This window comes from Synchiropus splendidus, chromosome 1, assembly GCF_027744825.2.
Source record: "Synchiropus splendidus isolate RoL2022-P1 chromosome 1, RoL_Sspl_1.0, whole genome shotgun sequence".
Lineage (NCBI taxonomy): Eukaryota > Metazoa > Chordata > Actinopteri > Syngnathiformes > Callionymidae > Synchiropus > Synchiropus splendidus.
In genome coordinates, this window is record NC_071334.1 from 18023876 (window position 1) to 18042324 (window position 18449).

At 39.3% G+C, this 18449-nt stretch overlaps 2 protein-coding genes across 8 annotated transcripts; one reads left to right on the forward strand and one right to left on the reverse strand.

Annotated features, from left to right (window-relative positions):
• Positions 1-438: 438 nt before the first annotated feature.
• nmu (neuromedin U) lies at positions 439-3292 on the reverse strand. Its single transcript, XM_053859411.1, has 7 exons — positions 3153-3292; positions 2361-2413; positions 2240-2287; positions 2097-2150; positions 1984-2013; positions 555-608; positions 439-477 (listed from the first exon to the last, which is right to left on the reverse strand). Exons 1-7 carry the CDS (start codon positions 3289-3291, stop codon positions 439-441), a joined length of 417 nt encoding a protein of 138 aa, XP_053715386.1. The 5' UTR covers position 3292.
• A 5305-nt stretch (positions 3293-8597) lies between these two features.
• Positions 8598-18359, forward strand: exoc1 (exocyst complex component 1). Of its 7 annotated transcripts, none has more exons than XM_053853745.1 (21): positions 8598-8658; positions 9502-9633; positions 9701-9831; positions 10117-10276; positions 10576-10593; positions 11121-11308; positions 11377-11604; positions 11845-11977; positions 12048-12157; positions 13191-13259; positions 13971-14120; positions 14187-14295; positions 14996-15040; positions 15281-15444; positions 16181-16294; positions 16437-16516; positions 16612-16840; positions 16920-17103; positions 17482-17681; positions 17752-17946; positions 18023-18359. In XM_053853745.1, exons 2-21 carry the CDS (start codon positions 9510-9512, stop codon positions 18173-18175), a joined length of 2784 nt encoding a protein of 927 aa, XP_053709720.1. In that variant the 5' UTR covers positions 8598-8658; positions 9502-9509; the 3' UTR covers positions 18176-18359. The 7 variants fall into 7 exon arrangements, with proteins under 7 accessions (XP_053709720.1, XP_053709723.1, XP_053709724.1 ...); XM_053853746.1 differs by lacking the exon at positions 8598-8658 and adding an exon at positions 8759-8782; XM_053853748.1 differs by lacking the exon at positions 14996-15040.
• Positions 18360-18449: the final 90 nt, after the last annotated feature.

The following is an 18449-nucleotide window of genomic DNA, read 5'->3' on the forward strand; positions in this document are numbered from 1 at the left end:
TCCTCTTCCACCACATTCATGGACCTCACTGGTTGACTCTCAACTCCTTCTTTCCACTTCTTCTTTTACCAGGTATCTCCAACGTATCTCCTCTCCACGTGTCCAACCCATCGGAGTACGGCCTCCCTGTTTTTTCCAGTCTCCACATTTTTATCCCTCTGATATAGTAATGTGTGTTCTGGTGGTTACTGATCAGTCCCAATGGATATCTCCCTGTCGTCTCCTCTGTAACATGCATTTCCATTATGTTCCTTTATAGTGTGTTTTCCCTTTTTCTGATTTCTTTTTTTCATTTTTCCAATAAAACATTTTAAACATCAAAAAACAAGACCCAGTAAAATCGGGACGAGAGTATTTTAATTATACTCTTTATATACATTGAGACAATAAGGGCAGAGGCTATGGTCATCGGGATGCAGAAGCATTCACCAAAGAAGGTCAGTAATCATACACTGTGGATCTTCTTCCATTCCGTGGCTGTAATCCCCAAAACAGAAATGTTAATGAATTATCAACAAGTAGAGTAACTTTTCATGTACAGTGAATATTCATACTCGATAAAGGAAGTGTCCTCTGCTCTGGATTCCTGCAGGACGCTGAGGTTCAGCCTGCGCAGAAACAACATCAACCAAATTGACAAATGAATATTGTTATTTGTGCTCCTCCAAAGATGGCTCCATTTGTTTTGCAGCCACATGCACCATGTGCTTTTAGTGGATATGAGTGCTTGACAACATTGAGGGATACGTTTACTTGTCAGTTGCGGTAATTTTAGATCATAATTACTCCTGGCTTAGGAAAGAACAACTAATGTTGACCATACTCATACTGAGGGTAGTTGCCTGTGGGAAGCAGCATTACTATGTGTAAGCCTAGGAAATGGAAGTGATGAAACAGACACACACACACAAGAACACATCTATTTATAAGAATATTCACTTTTTCCTTGGGCTTCAATAATATACATTTCATGTATTCCACTGTTGATCCTACAACCTGAATTTATTGGTGAAATTCACCGTGTTTAGAAGAGATAATTCATAGAAATATTTGATTGAAGTTATCACTGCAGGAGCAGCGTAAAAATAAGAGCATCAGTAGTCAATGATTTTGGCTGTGGAGTCAATGCTAGTCACATCTGATTTTGCGTCACAACAGTGTGACAGATGCATATTTAATACCAGATCAAGAGTGTCTCCAGAGACAAGTGATGATGTCTGTAGGAAAGTTCAACCCAAAATGTTATTTGATGTGAAGTGCTGAAGGAGCTCCATGCTGTTTCTACCAGTGAGTCTTTTGTACAATTTAAAGACAATTTATTGTCAGCACAAACAAAATGTTTAATATATTGCATTCGCTTTAGTATTTTCAAATAAATGTAGAGCTTAAAATTCACATTAAAGACTGGTTGTTTTTTAGATTGTTTCTGGCTCCACATGATAAACGTGGTGGTTCTAATGGGAATTTGAACTTACGGTTTGTCACAATTTGCCATCAGAGGTTTTGTTTGTTTTCCAGGTTTACACTGACCAAACACATCAAAATGTTTATGCATTTCAGCAGATAGTTCCTCAACATTGGTTTTCATTTCTTTGTCCTGTACTCTCTACTCTGTCACGATTTTTTTCAGGACACACTATTTTCTTGGGTCTTCCTCTTGTTTATGTGTGCATTATGTAAAGTGTGACACTTAAATATGTATGTATTTAGTTTGCACTGCATGATGCTTTTAGTGTGGATGCTCATAGCAACATATGGCACTTTAAAGATTTAGAAGTAAGGGTGGTTTTTCTGCTCTGTTTAGGAAAGTAGATTTCACGATGGAAAATCAGGTAATTTGAGAGATGAAGTAGAATATATAAAATATTTTCCTTCTCATACATAATATACATGGGGGGATGAAATTATCTTGAAACGTGAATTGACTTCACATTTAAACAAAACAGATTAGGTCAGCCAGGATAGACAATGAACAATGATTACCCTTTTGCTCTTTTCTCTTCCTAAAAACTCCTGAGGAAACAAAATACATACTGGATTATTTGGGAGGGAAAAAAAACCCTCCTCACGGCCGACTGATGAAAACAAATAGATACCTTTGACCCCTGAACCAGCATCATCACGCACAGTTCCCCAAAAAAATCTGACGCCTGCAAAATGTAAAAAAAAAAAAACAGAGTGAAAAGGAATTAGCGTTCTGATTTTCATTTTGACTGGATGTAAAGGTTCAAAAACTCACCAAAAACTTCCTGTCTGCCAAGTGGTATGATGAACACACTGCCTCTATCTGTGAAGCACCACGTCATGATGGAAAGTCACTAACATGGAATAGATACCGTGCATGGCATAGCTGTAGCTACCTGACTGAGAAGATCTCGCTTGGATACTGTGGACTGTAGTTCAGCAGGAAGTCCTTTAATTCAAGGGGAAAGAACAAGCGCTTAAGTCATCTGCCTTCCATGTAAAGAATTTCCTGTTTATATATATTATTTGACATGATATTTGTGCCCATGCAGCGGGTTGTGATGGCACACTAGATCTTTTGAATAACTGTCTGCCTTTTTTGCTCTCCTGTGATTGCAGTTGAAGTCCATTAGCAGAGTGGATGCTGTAATGTACATCCAGTAGCTGGATGTATGATGTTAATTCCATCTTTTCATTGCTTAACCATTTCATGGCAAAATAAACCTTTGAGCCATATCTCTATACAATCAAACTAAATCATTATCTTGTTGGGGAAATTTGCATGTTGAGAGTTGTAAACTGCAATTAATATGTCGATCAATGACAGGGAAAAAAATTAAGATACTGAAAATGTGACATGGTCTATGACGTCATGAGCAAGGATAAAACTATTCGATGATCACGGTGATACTTTGTAAATGTTATTTATATTATGACAGTTTAAGTAAAAGATAAAATGTATTGTATTCTATGCTATATTATATTATGAACCCCATATGTTTTTCTGCAACTTTTTTAAAACAGTGAAACGTCTAAAAATATAATAATTTGTTTATTTCAACAATTTAATGGAGACAGTTCATAGTAATGTTTAATGCATCAGTTATATTTCCATTCAATTGCCACTGGACTGGTGCAAAATGGATGGACCTGGAGGGCTATTCAAAATGTCTATGAAATAAACTTACCTGTGCATGATGGAACGGTGAAGATGAGGAGAGCTGCCAAGGTAATGCTGGCTGTGATGAGCGGACTCATGCTGAGGCTGAATGGGCTGCTGGAGACTGCGCGCTGCGCTAAGAGATACTGGTAGTGGTGCGTCTTCATCCTTCACTCTACTTCTCTCCTCCTTTCTGTGTGCTGTCTTTTCCCTGTGAGGTCCTTCGACTTCTTGCTCTTGTGAGAGTTTCCCTCTTTCGTCAGAGAAACAAGAGGCTCACCATCCCGGAGCGCACACGTCATGTGCGCGTGATCAGACTGGTTCAACAGGTGACTGCTGATGTGAGTTCGCAGGAGTGAGTGTAGAACCTGACGGAACTGAGGCGAACTGAGTGCTTCTCGTAGGCTGGAGAAGCAGGGCATCACGTTTTTACACTATGCATCTTCTACTTAGGGTGCGACGCTTGCTACTGTTTCTTGTGGCTTTCGTTTCACATCAAAGTTTAGTACGCCAGACGTGAATGTTAAATTGATCGAGGATATTTACAGTGCAGTAGTTGAGTTATTCAGCTCAACCTACACAACTTCATTGGTCACTAGTATGTTGTAAAATTATGAGTATAGTCAACATAAATGAGAGCTTCAGATAACCAGGTTCAAGTCAATCAAATTCAGTTAAAATTGCTTTATGCGCAAACTAATAAAAAAAAAAATGTTCCACTACGTTTTTGGAATTTTGGAATCTGACTCCTCCTTCTGGTTTGGGGTTGGGGGTTCATTGGCTGCCTCCAGTTGAGCATGCTGTAATCAGTAAAACTATTATGAATGCTTGTTTTATGAGTTTGAATGGGTTTTGCATCTCACTGTGACGAATTTTGTTCTGTAGCTCATGAACCTCTCTCAGCGGATGGGTCCTCTTGAGATGCTCTGAAATGTCAGGACCTTATGGCTGACATTTGTGTACACCAATGAAATTGATTTATTAGAGTTAAAACCCTCAAAGGAACTGAGCATGATATCTAGTTGCCGGTGATTCACACACTCTGACACGATGGTTATGGAGGTTTTCACAGAAAGCTGAAAATACTTCATCTTATGTTCTTTAATCAATAAGTGTATTGTTTGTACCACAACCCTAAGTGACAGCAAGAGGAAGCCATACAGAGACAACAACCTCTTAACAGGTCACTTCCTCTTCCAAGCTTCACTTTCTCGCCACTAAATCGTATCATGAAAATCAATAGTTGTCAACTGCTCCATTTATCTCATTGAAGATCCAGCAGCTTCCTGCCAGTAGCACTTTCTCTGGATCGGAGTGAGCTCACTCGCCAATAACAAATACCCACTTTGTTTATAGAGCCATTTTCAAAGCAAACCAGTGGCTTCATGTCATAACACACAACGCAACGTTATCAGAATGCATAAGCTAAAAGCAGGAGCATAACCAATATTGTAGCACAATAAAAGGCTGAAAACTCCCTGCAATAATGCCACTCTAATGACAACTGTAATTAGAATGATAGTGTGGATGAAATTATCCTAAATCCCCATCAGAATGTGATATTTTTGAACACGAACAGACACTCTAATCACATTGCGACGGTATCATTTCCAATGTGTGAATCATTATGTTTTATTACAGTATCACGTTGTATGAAAGGCAGAACTGGATGTAGGATTTAAAAATCTGCACCTGAAGTGCGCAATATTGTCGCAGTGCTTAATGTGATTTGAAACATGCTCATAAATGTGAATAAATGCAAATTTACTCAGCTTGTTCAAATCAGAAATGCCTCCAACCCTTTACATGGAATTGAATATATTGTTAACATGATTACTGAAGTCGATCAAATGTAGTTTTTAAATTGCCTGCTTTATATTTCTTCAATTGAAGGCTGGGTTATTTTTTATTACATTTCTGAAAAATAGTTTACTGTCCTATCGGATCAATTTTTCTTTGTTTTATCTATTTCACTAACCAGAAACCCTATGAGCCTTAAGTGTTGTTGCTGCTCAACCCAGTTTCACCTGTAACGTTAAATAGTGAAGAGTTTTGATTTGTCTCTGCAGTTGTTCGAAAGAGGTGTTCCTTTAATTTAGGTAAATGGGGAACTTGTGACTCACGTCAGTTCTGTTTGATCATCCACATCAATCGCAAATGTTTGAAGGTGCAAGTGGCTCTCAAATGTGTTCTATGGACAAAAACCAACCATGGGTTGGGACCCTTTTCATGTTGTCTTTCCATGACCCTCACTTGGTTGTGGACTGTCGACCTCGTACCCAGCGTAGCTTGACAGAGCACATGACATCATGTGGAACCAAATCACAAGAGTGATGGAATGAGGAGGACGTTCCATTCTTCTATTGCATAAATCGTTATTTCTTGTTAAAGCTGTATAACATATATGTGCAGTAAAGTATGTTTTTGTGTCAGAAAAGAGTGCATTCAAAACTCCTTCACAATAACCGTCATTTCAATGGCACAAACATTTAAATATGTTTATGGAAACCAAAATATAGTGAGACTTTCATGCTAATATTGAGAATTGTTGAAATTCATATTGAAATTGAAAATGTTTTTGTTCTATTTATGTCTTGGTTGAATCTGTCATGGACCCTTTAAGACAGATACCACCATAAGCAATTGCATTTTCTAGGACACAGTGGTTGTACTGTCACAATAAATGTGAAGGAAAATGGTGGGAGATAAAGCTGGGTGTTAAACCTGTTGAACCAATCTGTTTTTGAGGATAAGTTATTTATTATCTTAAACTTGCTCATCAGGGTCGCAGTCTTTCAATGTTTAATATCAGTATTGAATCCAAGCCACAGCTTTTAAGTGGGTGGTTACCAGGCTGTCGGCAGGGAGGTTCCCAGGTTGGACCCCTTAAGTGGGTTTTCTCGAGGCCATACTTCTTTCACCACAGTCACGTCCACGACAACAACCCTCAATATTTCCCACTTTCACCTCTAATCTAAATCTCAAATTCTCAAAAACAGACAAGAAGGCTCTCTCATGAGGTCACACATGCAACACTGGAAATTACATGATTACTTTAAAACAAAATGGCACCAATGATCAACCATCCTAACAACCAAAGAGCTCGACATGAAGCATTGCTCATGTAATAGCAGCTCTCATCCTTGCTTCAGTATGGAAGATCGTCGTGTTCTTCTTTGTGTGTAATTGGCCAGTGATGGGTGAAGACCTTACCTTGAACTGAGGTTACCAAAGTTGGACACACTTTCAGGTTTTTTTAGCGGGTCATAGTTGGTGACTGCAAGAGCAGTGCCGTTTTTGTTTGTGTTGTCTGTCACTGCACTTGTGGTTTTCTCCTGTTGTGCCACTTGAACCCAAGGTCACAGTGTTAAAGTGGCACTGAAGCACAAAATTACATTTATTTCTGCTTCACTTTTAGGGAGCAGCTCATGAAATTGGGTGCAAACCTAATATTGTGTTGCAGAGAACAAAGCACATATAAGAACCGGGTGATATTGAGTAATCCTAATAATTTATTTACATTATTTACAGAGAAATTGGGTGACGCTTAAGACAGTTACAAATATGGACATGATTTTGTGCTTTTGGGAGCACATATTTGTAATGGAGCTTTATTTTTACTAAACTGACTCATAACTGTCAACCAAAATCGCAGTGAAGGTGATCATTTATGAGACCGTTTATGTTTATGAGTTTATGTTTTATCAACATAGTTTACAAAACATGCTAACTGCCGACATATTGAGAGGATTCGTCAAATGTCAACCAGATAGTAACTGTACCGTTTCTGATTCATAATAGAAATAGAAAATGCTATCAGGCTTTAATCAGCCATGTGAATGTCAAATGCAGATTACGCAGACGTAATCACCGTCCCCTGGCACTGCACCCCCGTTATGGAAAAAAGCCAGGTTGTTTATTAGGTGCATTGGCATGCTACTGTAGTAGATGCCACAGGGACCTCCTGGTGCCACTGATCCAACAGTTAACTTTGTGAACTCAAATGGCGAGATTCAATCTTTAACTCGCTCTCCCCCTAATCCTGTGTACAGGGTTGTGTTTCTCTGGGTGTCAGCTCCCTGCCAACCCCCACTAGAATCATTTGAACTTTCTAAACTGAGAAGCACGCAGCTTGCTCCTCAGGACGTTCCTGGCACATTTTAGCTGGTCTTACTCATGAGCTTCTTCTTTCTGTCACACTCATCGATCAATAAGTAGAATGAAAGAAAAAGAAATCTCCCAATGTTGGTGCGCAACGCCATTTAAGACTTGACCTTCTTTCCGAATTCACGCTTCAAAATAAACGTATTTCCAAACACACTTTATAATTTGTTTGTGGTGAAACGAACACATTGATGTTCGTAACATGCTAATGTACTCTTCTTTGTATCTCTTCTCCTTCCTTTCCTTGACAACTGAATGTCCTTGAAAGGAGATCAATAAAACTTTATATATATATATACATATATACAGGTTTCCAGATTCAGCAGCCCCTGTCAGCCAGCTCCACCTGAACCAATCTTGCTCCTACTCTCTAGTCACACCTATCCTCCTCATCAGTGAATGCCATTGGTCGTTTTCGTCTTCTCCTTTTACCTGGAACCTCCCTCTTCCACTATGTCCCTCATATTTAAAACTCCCTGTCCTTGCCTCCAAAATTCCCCACATGAGCGCTTTCATTTCTATCTTCCGCTCCAGTCACTTCCGATGAAGACCAAGTGTGCAAACTGTTAATGTCAAGACAGATTGCAAACCATTTTAAAATTATTTTCTTTCAAATATGAGAGTGGTATAGTGAATAGGTTTTTATAAGGTTTTCATTTTGAATACATTTTTGCACGGAGATCTTGTTCATCAATGTCGATATAGGACTTCCAAGCATGTGCCAGTGCAGATTCTTCCAATATAAAATGAAAACTATGGCTTAGACAAAATAACATCCACAAAAATCCATTAAATTATTATTATTTTTTAATTCTTGATAAAGACTTTTCCTTTATCATTGACATTACTGCAATTTAGTTGCCATCCACGAGTTGTCACAGGGGTGAAAGCTCAGGGCATCAGTGGCATCCTGACCAATAACAGACTTTTAGTCATGTCACAGGCCTAATCGAAATACGTCAACAGCTCCGCTTTACACAAACTGTGGGTGAGTCATGACTCGCATGAATCATTGCAGTGGGCTAAAATCCAGTAATGTGTGTTATGATCTGCGTGTTTGTCCATAGTGAGACTATGGAACATATGTATCAGCCAACGTGCGCAGAATTATAATTATTATTATTGTGATTATTATTGTTGTTGTTGTTATATTGTTATTATTATTGTGGTTGTTGCTGTTGTAATTTAAATGTAGTAATAGTAAATTGTGTGTCATGCATACGTCCATATTTATTTCTTCTTTTTTAATCAAAAATCAATCAGATCATTTCAATGAACACCAATGACGTATGCGTCACATGACAGTTCGCGTTGAACCAGGAAGCGAGAGGGCGGTGCTAGGCAAAGATCTGGTGGCTAAATAAAATACGGTAACGGCTTTTTTTTAAAGCTCGTATGGATCGTTTTGATGACCGCTGAGACACTTCCAAACAGGAATATATGTGATGCTGATGCTTACCGTTTTTTGTGATATAGTTTTACCGTCTTGACTAAGTGTGTCCTTGTTTACATGTTTTAGCTTTAGCACCTAGTAGCAGCTTTAGCTAGGTTCATGGTCTTGTGTGGCTCATGATCATCTTCATGTGTTACTATCGTAACCTGTCCTTACAAGGCCCTTACTCTTTTTGATTTTGTATGTATGTTTGGTGTGGTCGTAAATTGAATTGTTCCTGAAGCGCATGAACAATCAGGTGGTGTTGGGCGTTGCATTTGTTGCTATCAATGACATTAATGAAATTGAAAAAAACCTTTCTCTTGCCAGTCTAATTTGATCATCTAATTTGAATGAGACAAATACATAATGTGTATGGAACGGTAACGTAATGAGCAATGTTTGATTCTCTCTATGTAGTATTGACTTGATTCATTTATTTAAATTGAAATTACTGTTGCATGTGCTTATAAATATTGTCGAATTTAAGATATCATTAGGAAAATTACTCAATTAAAATGTGGAAGGTTTTGCATAATAATTATAATAATAAGCAAATGTTATATTGTTCAAATTGCATCTGTCTGAGCTTTTTTGTTGTGAAATTATTCTGCCAATGCTCTGTAGTCATCATAGCTTCATATTTGTTAGAAGAAAAAGGTAGTTGGCGATGGTTTTAAGGGTTTTATGTTTTGTTTTTGTTTTTTATCTTCCTCACTGCAGCATGTTATTAATATTTTAGTACAAAGAATGCAGTATCTAACTTTTCTCTGAATGACAGCATCCACCATGACAGCCATCAAGCATGCCCTCCAGCGGGACATATTCACACCCAATGATGAGCGTCTCCTTGGCATTGTAAATGTCTGCAAGGCAGGAAAGAAAAAGAAGAACTGCTTCTTGTGTGCAACTGGTAAAAACACAGGGCACATTTATTTTGTTGTTGTTTTTTATTATAAAAACTTTCTTTCTTTTGTCAGTCACCACTGAACGACCAGTGCAAGTTAAAGTGGTAAAGGTGAAAAAGTCGGACAAAGGCGACTTTTACAAGCGGCAGCTGACATGGGAACTACGGGATTTAACGGAAGTAGATGCTAAAGATGCAAGCAAGGTTAGCAAAAGCCTTTCATGAACATCATTTACTATGTGTTTATTTCATCAGAATGCACATGTTGTTTGCTTTTGAATTGGTCACAGAAACTGTATGTCAGGGCTTTTGATGATGCACCATGATCAGTTTGTTTTCTCATATGTCTGATGATTTTCAAAAATAATCCATCGGTGCAAAGGTTGCCTAATAACTGTTTTCTACTTGCTGACTGTATCCAAATAGTTTGTCATCTGCAGTATCTAGTGTTTAAGGCTTGTGTATGCTGAACTATCTTATATTTGACAGGAGAACCCAGAGTTTGATCTTCACTTTGAGAAGATCTACAAGTGGGTTGCCAGCAGCACGGCTGAAAAAAACTCCTTTATCTCCTGCATTTGGAAGCTCAACCAGCGATACCTTAGGAAGAAAGTGGAGTTTGTAAATGTTAGTCCTCAACTGCTTGAAGGTATGGAATCGTCATTTTGTGCAGTGTGACTCATGTTAAACGCAAGGCCAATGGTGAAATAAGCTCTCTAACTATACAGCTGGTTCTCTCCAACACAGACACAGCCGATAAGGAGTCAGCAATATTTTTCCGTTTGCACTCCAGCGTATGACACGACAATATTATTTTTGTGTGACTCAATGGAATGTTTCCAGGCTAACTGTATCCAAGGTTTTTGAAATCGCTTCCGTGTTAATATTGTCTCTTTGTTCTCATCTCTCTCTCTCTCTCTCTCTCTCACTTGAACTTTCTATGGCCAGAACTTCCTAAAGCGGAAGGTTGGTTAAACTGATCCACCCTTCTACCTTTTCTTCTTTTATTTCATTTATACAGAATTCCATGTATGTTAGAAACCCTCACCATCATTGAGCTCATGTTGGTTTACTAACTTAGACAGACTGAGCATGTTTACCGTTTATACTATAGCTCATTTGTCTGTGCCAGCTTTTTTTTATCTCACTTAATCATCATTTATAGAGTCTGATTCAGTCATTTCACTTCCATGACAATGTGAGTCCATATGTTCATTTTGCTAGTATGAAATTAGCTACAAGTAAAAATAACCAAACCCCTTATCAAGTTCAGACGGTGACAGTTATTTCTAGCAATTGTTCTCAATTGCTAGAAATGAAATTGAGAACAACAACTGAATGTAAGTCATTTTCATCTTAACACTGTTGAAATAAGAGGTCGGAGGTACTCATCCAAACACCTCCATATATGACTGTAGTATATTCATAGAGCACCTAGGTTATGTCCTAAATTTGCATTGGAGCCCTGAAGGATTCCACCTTCTATTTGTTAGAGTCTGTACCGAGTGGTGAGAGTCCCAGCGTTGTTGGTGGAGATGAGGATGCTCTGGATGATTACCAGGAGCTCAGCGCACGTGAGGAACAAGACATCGAGAGCATGATGGAGATGTGCGAGTACGCAATTTCAAACGCTGAGGCCTTTGCCGAGCAGCTTTCCCGGGAGCTGCAGGTTCTGGATGGGGTGAGTTACAAGCCAGATTGTTCTGAATTACTCTGAGCTGCAATGTAACAGCGATCTTGTTCTATCAGGCAAACATCCAGTCCATCATGGCTTCGGAGAAGCAGGTCAACATCCTGATGCAGCTGCTTGATGAAGCCCTCGGTGAGGTGGACACTATCGAGGGCAAGCTGAGTAGCTATGAGGAGATGCTGCAGAGCGTCAAAGATCAAATGGACCAGATCTCTCAGAGCAACCGCCTCATTCAAATCAGTAACACTAACAATGGAAAGCTGTTGGATGAGATTCAGTTTTTAGTGGTAAGAAAAAGAACCTCTTTGGCTACACTTATTCATTTGACAAAGACAAATTCGAGGTGACTCAATGAATCGTGTGAATTAGCTAAAACTGCTCAATTATAAAACCTATTTGTTAGCAATATCACATACTTGTTCTCAAAAACACTAGATAGAAATTTAACTGTTTCTTTAATAAGCCAAGAACACGACATATGAAGCATGTTTCTGACGTTAACACTTTGAATCCTGCATTTCATGTAGAATTACATGGACCTTTCTAAAGGACACATCAGGGCACTCCAGGATGGAGATCTCAGCTCCCCGAAAGGAATAGAAGCCTGTATCAACGCAGCTGAAGCTCTTCTACAGTGTATGAACGTGGCGCTACAACCAGGTGGGTTATATTCGTTGTGGCGTTTAGAACTGATATTATTCATTCAAAATTTGACTGTTCCCTGGTTTAGGTCATGAAAAGTTGATGGCAGTAAAACAGCAGCAAAACCTGTTCACAGAGCTGAGAGATACTTTCGCTCGCCGCCTCACCAATCACCTGAACAATGTTTTTGTTCACCAGGTAACCAGTGAATTTTTTTTTTCTTTAAGGTTTCCTGAATCGTATTTTGGAGCGGAGCAGTTTAAATAAATTGTCAACTCCAAAGTCTTTGCTCGATTATGAATTTTAATGTTTGTCACATATATCACATTTACTGGTATGTTTTGGCACTACTATTAAAAGGTCTATTAAAGTTACCATTGTCAAAACCAGTCAAGATGAAATTAGTGTAAACTAAATATGACATTAATGAATGTGATTCCACTCCTTGGTCACGCCTTAGTCTGTCATCATATACTACAGCTAACGGATGTTATCAGCGCTCCTCAACTTCATTTTAAAACGCATCATATGCCTGCTCAAGTCAGGGTTGCCGCCGTCCTCCTCCATATTTGGGAATGAAAGGGACACTAGTTATTGGAGGGTTTTTTTCAGTGACAAATGGGAAAAAAATCCAAACAATTTGTTGGCACAAGACCATTGAATAGTCAATATTATTTCACGGCTCTTTTTTTCACTAGCCACCCTGTGAGAACACATCACGCTTCTGTAGCCGAAGCATCTTTGGCTTGTCATATCTCCTTCATGCTGTAAATGTCGATTTTCACGGGACATCTTAACAAGATGGCAAACACAACTTGCATGTACATGTTGTTCATTTTCCAAAAGAACAAACTAATTTCCGCTCTCTGACTCCTTGTATTTCATATTTGTGTTTATTGGATCTGAGCCACTCACCGATCATTTTAGCCACAATCCTGTTCACCTGTCTGTGGCTTAGAAAAAAGCATAAGAATGCTTTGTCTAGGCGTCTTCTATACAACATTTAGTCAGGATAAGAGTGCGATTGACAAAGACTAGGATCCAAGACTAATGTCTCAGCATTCAAAGTCCCCTGCTCTTTCTTACTTGGACTATTATCTGTGCTTTCATTCAGACACGTTTGTCTTCCTGTTCGGTTGGGAGTCATTTCCAACTCTTCCTGTTGTTTACTTCCAAAACCTCTGTGTTGCTCACTTGAAATCACCCCCACTCTGCTCTCTGTCTCTGTCAGTTCAACCACTTCAGTCACTTCAAAATGACCATTCCTCAGTTCTATAGGTCCTCCTGTCTGTCACTTCCAGTGAGTACCATCACTGCACAATAACGCCAAGCTTATCCCTGTGATGATCAGCTGTCCAATCGTCTGTAGTGAGCCATAGCATGTTCAAACTACTAAAACATCTCATTTTTATTCTGTGCTTTTGTTCTATTTTACAACTAGCCGATTAAAGCTTTGCTGTTTGGATGCTGGGGTCTAACACTTGTAATGCCTCTGTGACATGTGTGCGCATGAAGGGAAGTGAGACTGACGGAGTTCCGCTGTTGGCTGAGTCACACTCACGTTACTGCACTTAATACTAATGGATGGAACATAAGGCAAGAATCATTCAGTCATTGTCAATTCTCAATACATCGAACCAAAAATATCTCTGAAGGTGAAAAAAACTGGACTCTTCCTTTTGGGTGAGATTTGTCTGTGTGTGACAGCCCCTTCAACTCAGGTGACTTCTGAATGTGATTCCGAATTTAACTTTCAAGGTGGATTGTGACCATTTGCTTAAAAAAAAAAAAAAAAGCATGTTAACCGAGGAACAAAAGCAGATCGTGCTTGACAATTCTCTAAATGACATACAGTGATACAGTGCCAGAGTCTCAGGGTATTTATTTATTTATTACCATGAAATTTGGATTCAGGTATTTAATAGATTGATTTTTCAAATTGGTATTCAGAGTGACGGCCGACAGCATTTGTTTCTTCGTAAAAATATGTGATGTGTTGTATGTGACGCAGGGACACGACCAAAGCTCCACGCTGGCGCAGCACACGGCTGAATTGACACTGCCCAAACACAACCCACTCCACAGAGACCTGCTGCGCTATGCCAAGCTCATGGAGTGGCTGAAGACCACCCACAGAGAGAAATACGAGGGTCTCTCCAGGGTCAGTGTGTTTTCTTGTTATGCGATGATTGAATGGACCTGACATTGTTGTAATTCTTCATTTCAGACTTATGTTGACTATATGAGCAGACTGTATGAACGGGAAATCAAAGACTTCTTTGAGGTGGCCAAGGTGAAGATGGCAGGTACCAGCAAGGAGGCGAAGGGCAAGTTTGGTAAGAGATTTAGAGGTTTCATTTTACTTGTGTTGAAACAACTGCCTGTTTGTAGTTGGTCATTTCAATTAGAAATATGATCATAAATGATTTAAACCACTGTGTGTTTATCTAATTCTACAATCTAAAGTGTGAAACATAGTCTCTTCCTACAGTAACCTAATGTGAGAGCATTTCACGCTTACGTTGCTGACAAGCCAACAGTATTTGTCAGGCATCATTCATACAAATAGATCACACCTGGGTGACAAATGTTGTTGTTCTTTCTGAACTGGAATGACAGTAAATATCCTCGGGTCAACATCAGTGTTGCTGATAGTCGCCCAGATCATTTTCATGTTGGTGCAAAGCAGATGGGTTTGATTACGTGTGTGTCCGTGCAAGAGCTAACACCTGAGCTTCACAACTGGCACCAGCCATGGGTTTGTGTTGACTGTACATGATGGCTACTCATTTTAGCTTACATACCTGATACTCAAATGTTTTTATGTACGTAAAAGGATTGTCAAATTACAAGTGCAGAGCATTTTGCACTGGCTTTTCGCTGTGAAAACAAGACTATGTTTTCACAATGCTCACCACTGCAGTGCACGTCAGCATATGTAACGTCGCACATTAACATCCTAGACTCACCTTCTTCCCATGCTGCATGTGTTAACCTTTCTCTGTCTTTGATGCCTGCCTTTCTAACTGGCTGCAGCCACGCTTCCGCGGAAAGAGAGTGCACTCAAACAGGAGACAGAAAGTAAGTACGAGGAGAGAATGATTCCACCTTCAATCACCCACTTTGCTTCTCACCTTCATATGTGTTTTGCTAAGTATCTGTGATGCTCTACCAGTCTTACCTACAAGAGAGAATCAACTCTCTCATTTTTGTTTAGTTAAATCCTTTATATCATAGTCCTCATCACGGCTGCTAGTTTCACCTTTTTTAAGTGCATTAAACTGAGAGATCCTTCCCAACCTATTGCCTGATTGTACGCAGGCCTACATGGCAGCTCTGGGAAGCTTACAGGTTCAACTTCAAGTCTGAATAAGCTGACAGTGCAAGGATCCAACAGCCGGCGATCCCAGTCCTCCTCACTGCTGGATATGGGCAACATGTCCGCCTCAGACCTGGACGTGGCTGACAGGACTAAGTTTGATAAGGTACAATTGAAATGCAGCCCTTACAGATGTTAACACTCTCACACTCACTGCACACTCTCTTACCATGTTTTACATAAACAATGACTACAGTTATTCTTCTCCTTAGCTATTTTGATGCATTTTTAAAAATGTATTTAAGAATAAGGAATACAATTATCGAATTGAGAGAAATCAAATTAAAATCAAATCTCATTGAGCTCAGTGGTTTTATCATAATAAATAGTTGGTAAATGAAGATTAGCATTGAGTGGAATGTACATGTAACTATTGCAAGAGATTGGAATGGATTTAATTGACGTAAAAAATAGAATGAAATAGAATAGTTGCTGGATTAAGATTTAAGAGAAAAACAATTTAAAGAAATTGACTACGTACACATTTTTACTTGAAAGAAATAGGCTACGATGCAAATACAGTGAAATAAAGGATAAAATAAGACAAATTATTGAAATAACAGAATTTTGTGTTGATTCCAAAAAGCACATGAATTAGCTTGAATTACTGAACGTGAGTTTCACAATAAAATGTTATCAGGTTAAAAAAAGAAATGAGATTGAATCAAATATCCATGCTAATATCTAAAAAAGCATACTAGGTTCAAGTAATTTTGTATTCTCCTGGGTGTAAAAAGTGAAAGGTGGGAATTGGTCCTGCTTGTGTCTGGCCAAAGATCAGTGGTTTGAAAATGTATGTCCTGACTTTGCCCAAATTCAAAGTCTGTCATGCTTTGTTCTAGATATTTGAGCAGGTCCTGAGTGAACTGGAGCCCCTATGTTTGGCTGAACAAGACTTCATTAGCAAATTCTTCAAACTGCAGCAGCATCCTACGGTGGCACCTCCACTGGCCCAGGTGAGTGCTAGAAACACACCTGCCATCTGCTGATGTATAGTCTTTAATAACACAACTGTCTGTTGTACTAAAATAAAAAATAAAAGCTTTATTCACGTTTCAATGGAACCTGGTGTTTGTTTTATGTCTCTACTCTGCTCAGCCTGAAGTGGAAGAATCAGATGGAGTCAATCAATCACGAATTCTTCCCCAGACAGAACACCGACATTCAATGTCATCAGAGTCAGTGTTTTTTTTCTGTAATATTTTGAACCATGTTGTTTATTGATTCATTATTTAAGCCTTGTCATTGTACTCTCTCTGTACTGACATTTTAGCAAGGACATGGTGCGACTGATGATGATCAAGATCTTCCAGAGCATTGAGACTGAGCTCAACAGCCTCATTGCGTTAGGCGACAAGATCGACAGTTTCAATTCTCTCTACATGTTGGTGAAGATGAGTCACCACGTGTGGACAGCTGAGAATGTCGATCCAGCTTCCTATCTCAGCACTACTTTAGGAAACGTGCTGGTTACTGTCAAGAGGAACTTTGACAAGTGTATTGTGAGTACACTGGCGAGTAAAAATGATTGTGTTTTCACCTAAATATGCTGACCCATGTTTTCCTCCCTCTTCCTCACAGTCTGCTCAGATACGACAAATGGAGGAGGTCAAAATCTCGAAGAAGAGCAAAGTTGGGATTCTACCATTTGTTGTTAACTTTGAGGAGTTTGCTGAGCTGGCAGAAACTATATTTCGAAATGCAGAGCGACGAGGAGACCTGGACAAAGCTTATGTCAAACTCATCAGAGCGGTCTTCATAAATGGTAAGAACACACCTGTGGTTAATGGTGGGAATGATGATTTTGGCCTGCGCACGGAGGACTATTAAACTCAATAAATCAGCTGATGGGCTTTGACAAGACGAGCATTAACAAACGTGTTGTGCATGCAACATGCTCGCCTCCTAAAAAGCCATGTCTGTTCAAGTTCTTCATGAGTAGCCATTGTCAATCTGTGACAAGCTCAACCTTTACTTAACAACACATGGCTACAGCATAATATAAAGATATACAGTTGGAGACATTACAGTAAGTCCTACAATATAAGAGGACCAATTAAACTAAGCCGTTTAAACAAATACATATTTAAATGTGTCCAAAACTATTTCAGAAACACTGATATCTAATATATCCTCTGCACAGTGGAGAAGGTGGCCAATGAAAGCCAGAAAACGCCCCGTGACGTTGTGATGATGGAGAACTTTCACCACATCTTCTCCACCTTGTCACGTTTGAAGATTTCCTGTCTGGATGCTGAGAGACGAGAGGCCAAGCACAAATACACTGATCATCGGCAGTCTTACGTTATCAACTCTTTAGGACAGCCTTTAGAGAAACTGAATGTAAGACACCAGGAAAAACGCTGCTCTTACTCTGACACTGGTGTTAAAAAGGTTGGTCTCTTTTCCTCAGCATTTCTTTGAAGGAGTTGAAGCCCGCGTGGCTCAGGGGGTTCGAGAGGAAGAGGTGAGCTACCAGTTGGCCTTTAACAAGCAAGAGTTGCGCAAAGTTATCAAAGAGTACCCTGGAAAAGAGGTCAAAAAGGGACTGGATAACCTGTACAAGAAGGTTGACAAACACCTGTGTGAAGAGGAAAGTTTGCTGCAGGTAAGTTGTGTGTAGTCTTCTCACCTGTTCAAACGTCACTGGCAATCCTCAGAATATTCCACCTGTTGTCCCCCAGGTGGTGTGGCACTCCATGCAGGACGAGTTCATTCGTCAGTACAAGCACTTTGAAGATTTGATCGGCCGATGTTACCCAGGGTCCGGCATCACCATGGAGTTTACTATCCAGGACATGTTGGAGTATTTCTCCAGTATCGCTCAGTCGCACTAGTCCTCACATTTCACTTGTTAACCATGGTAAGGTTATCTGGAGATTTGTAAAGAAGACATGAATGCACTTTTGCCTGATTTTCTCACTCACTTATCTCTGCTGTTTTTGTATATCCACATCATTGTGTAATGCCATTCATCTTGAGTAAGTCAAAGAGTTGCCATCTCAAATAAAAAAAGTTTGATTCATCCAATGGTTTGTTGTTTGTTCCAGAAGATCAGGCTTTTTTAAATAGAGTTCAGAATTTTATATATATTTAGATTACATTGGACAT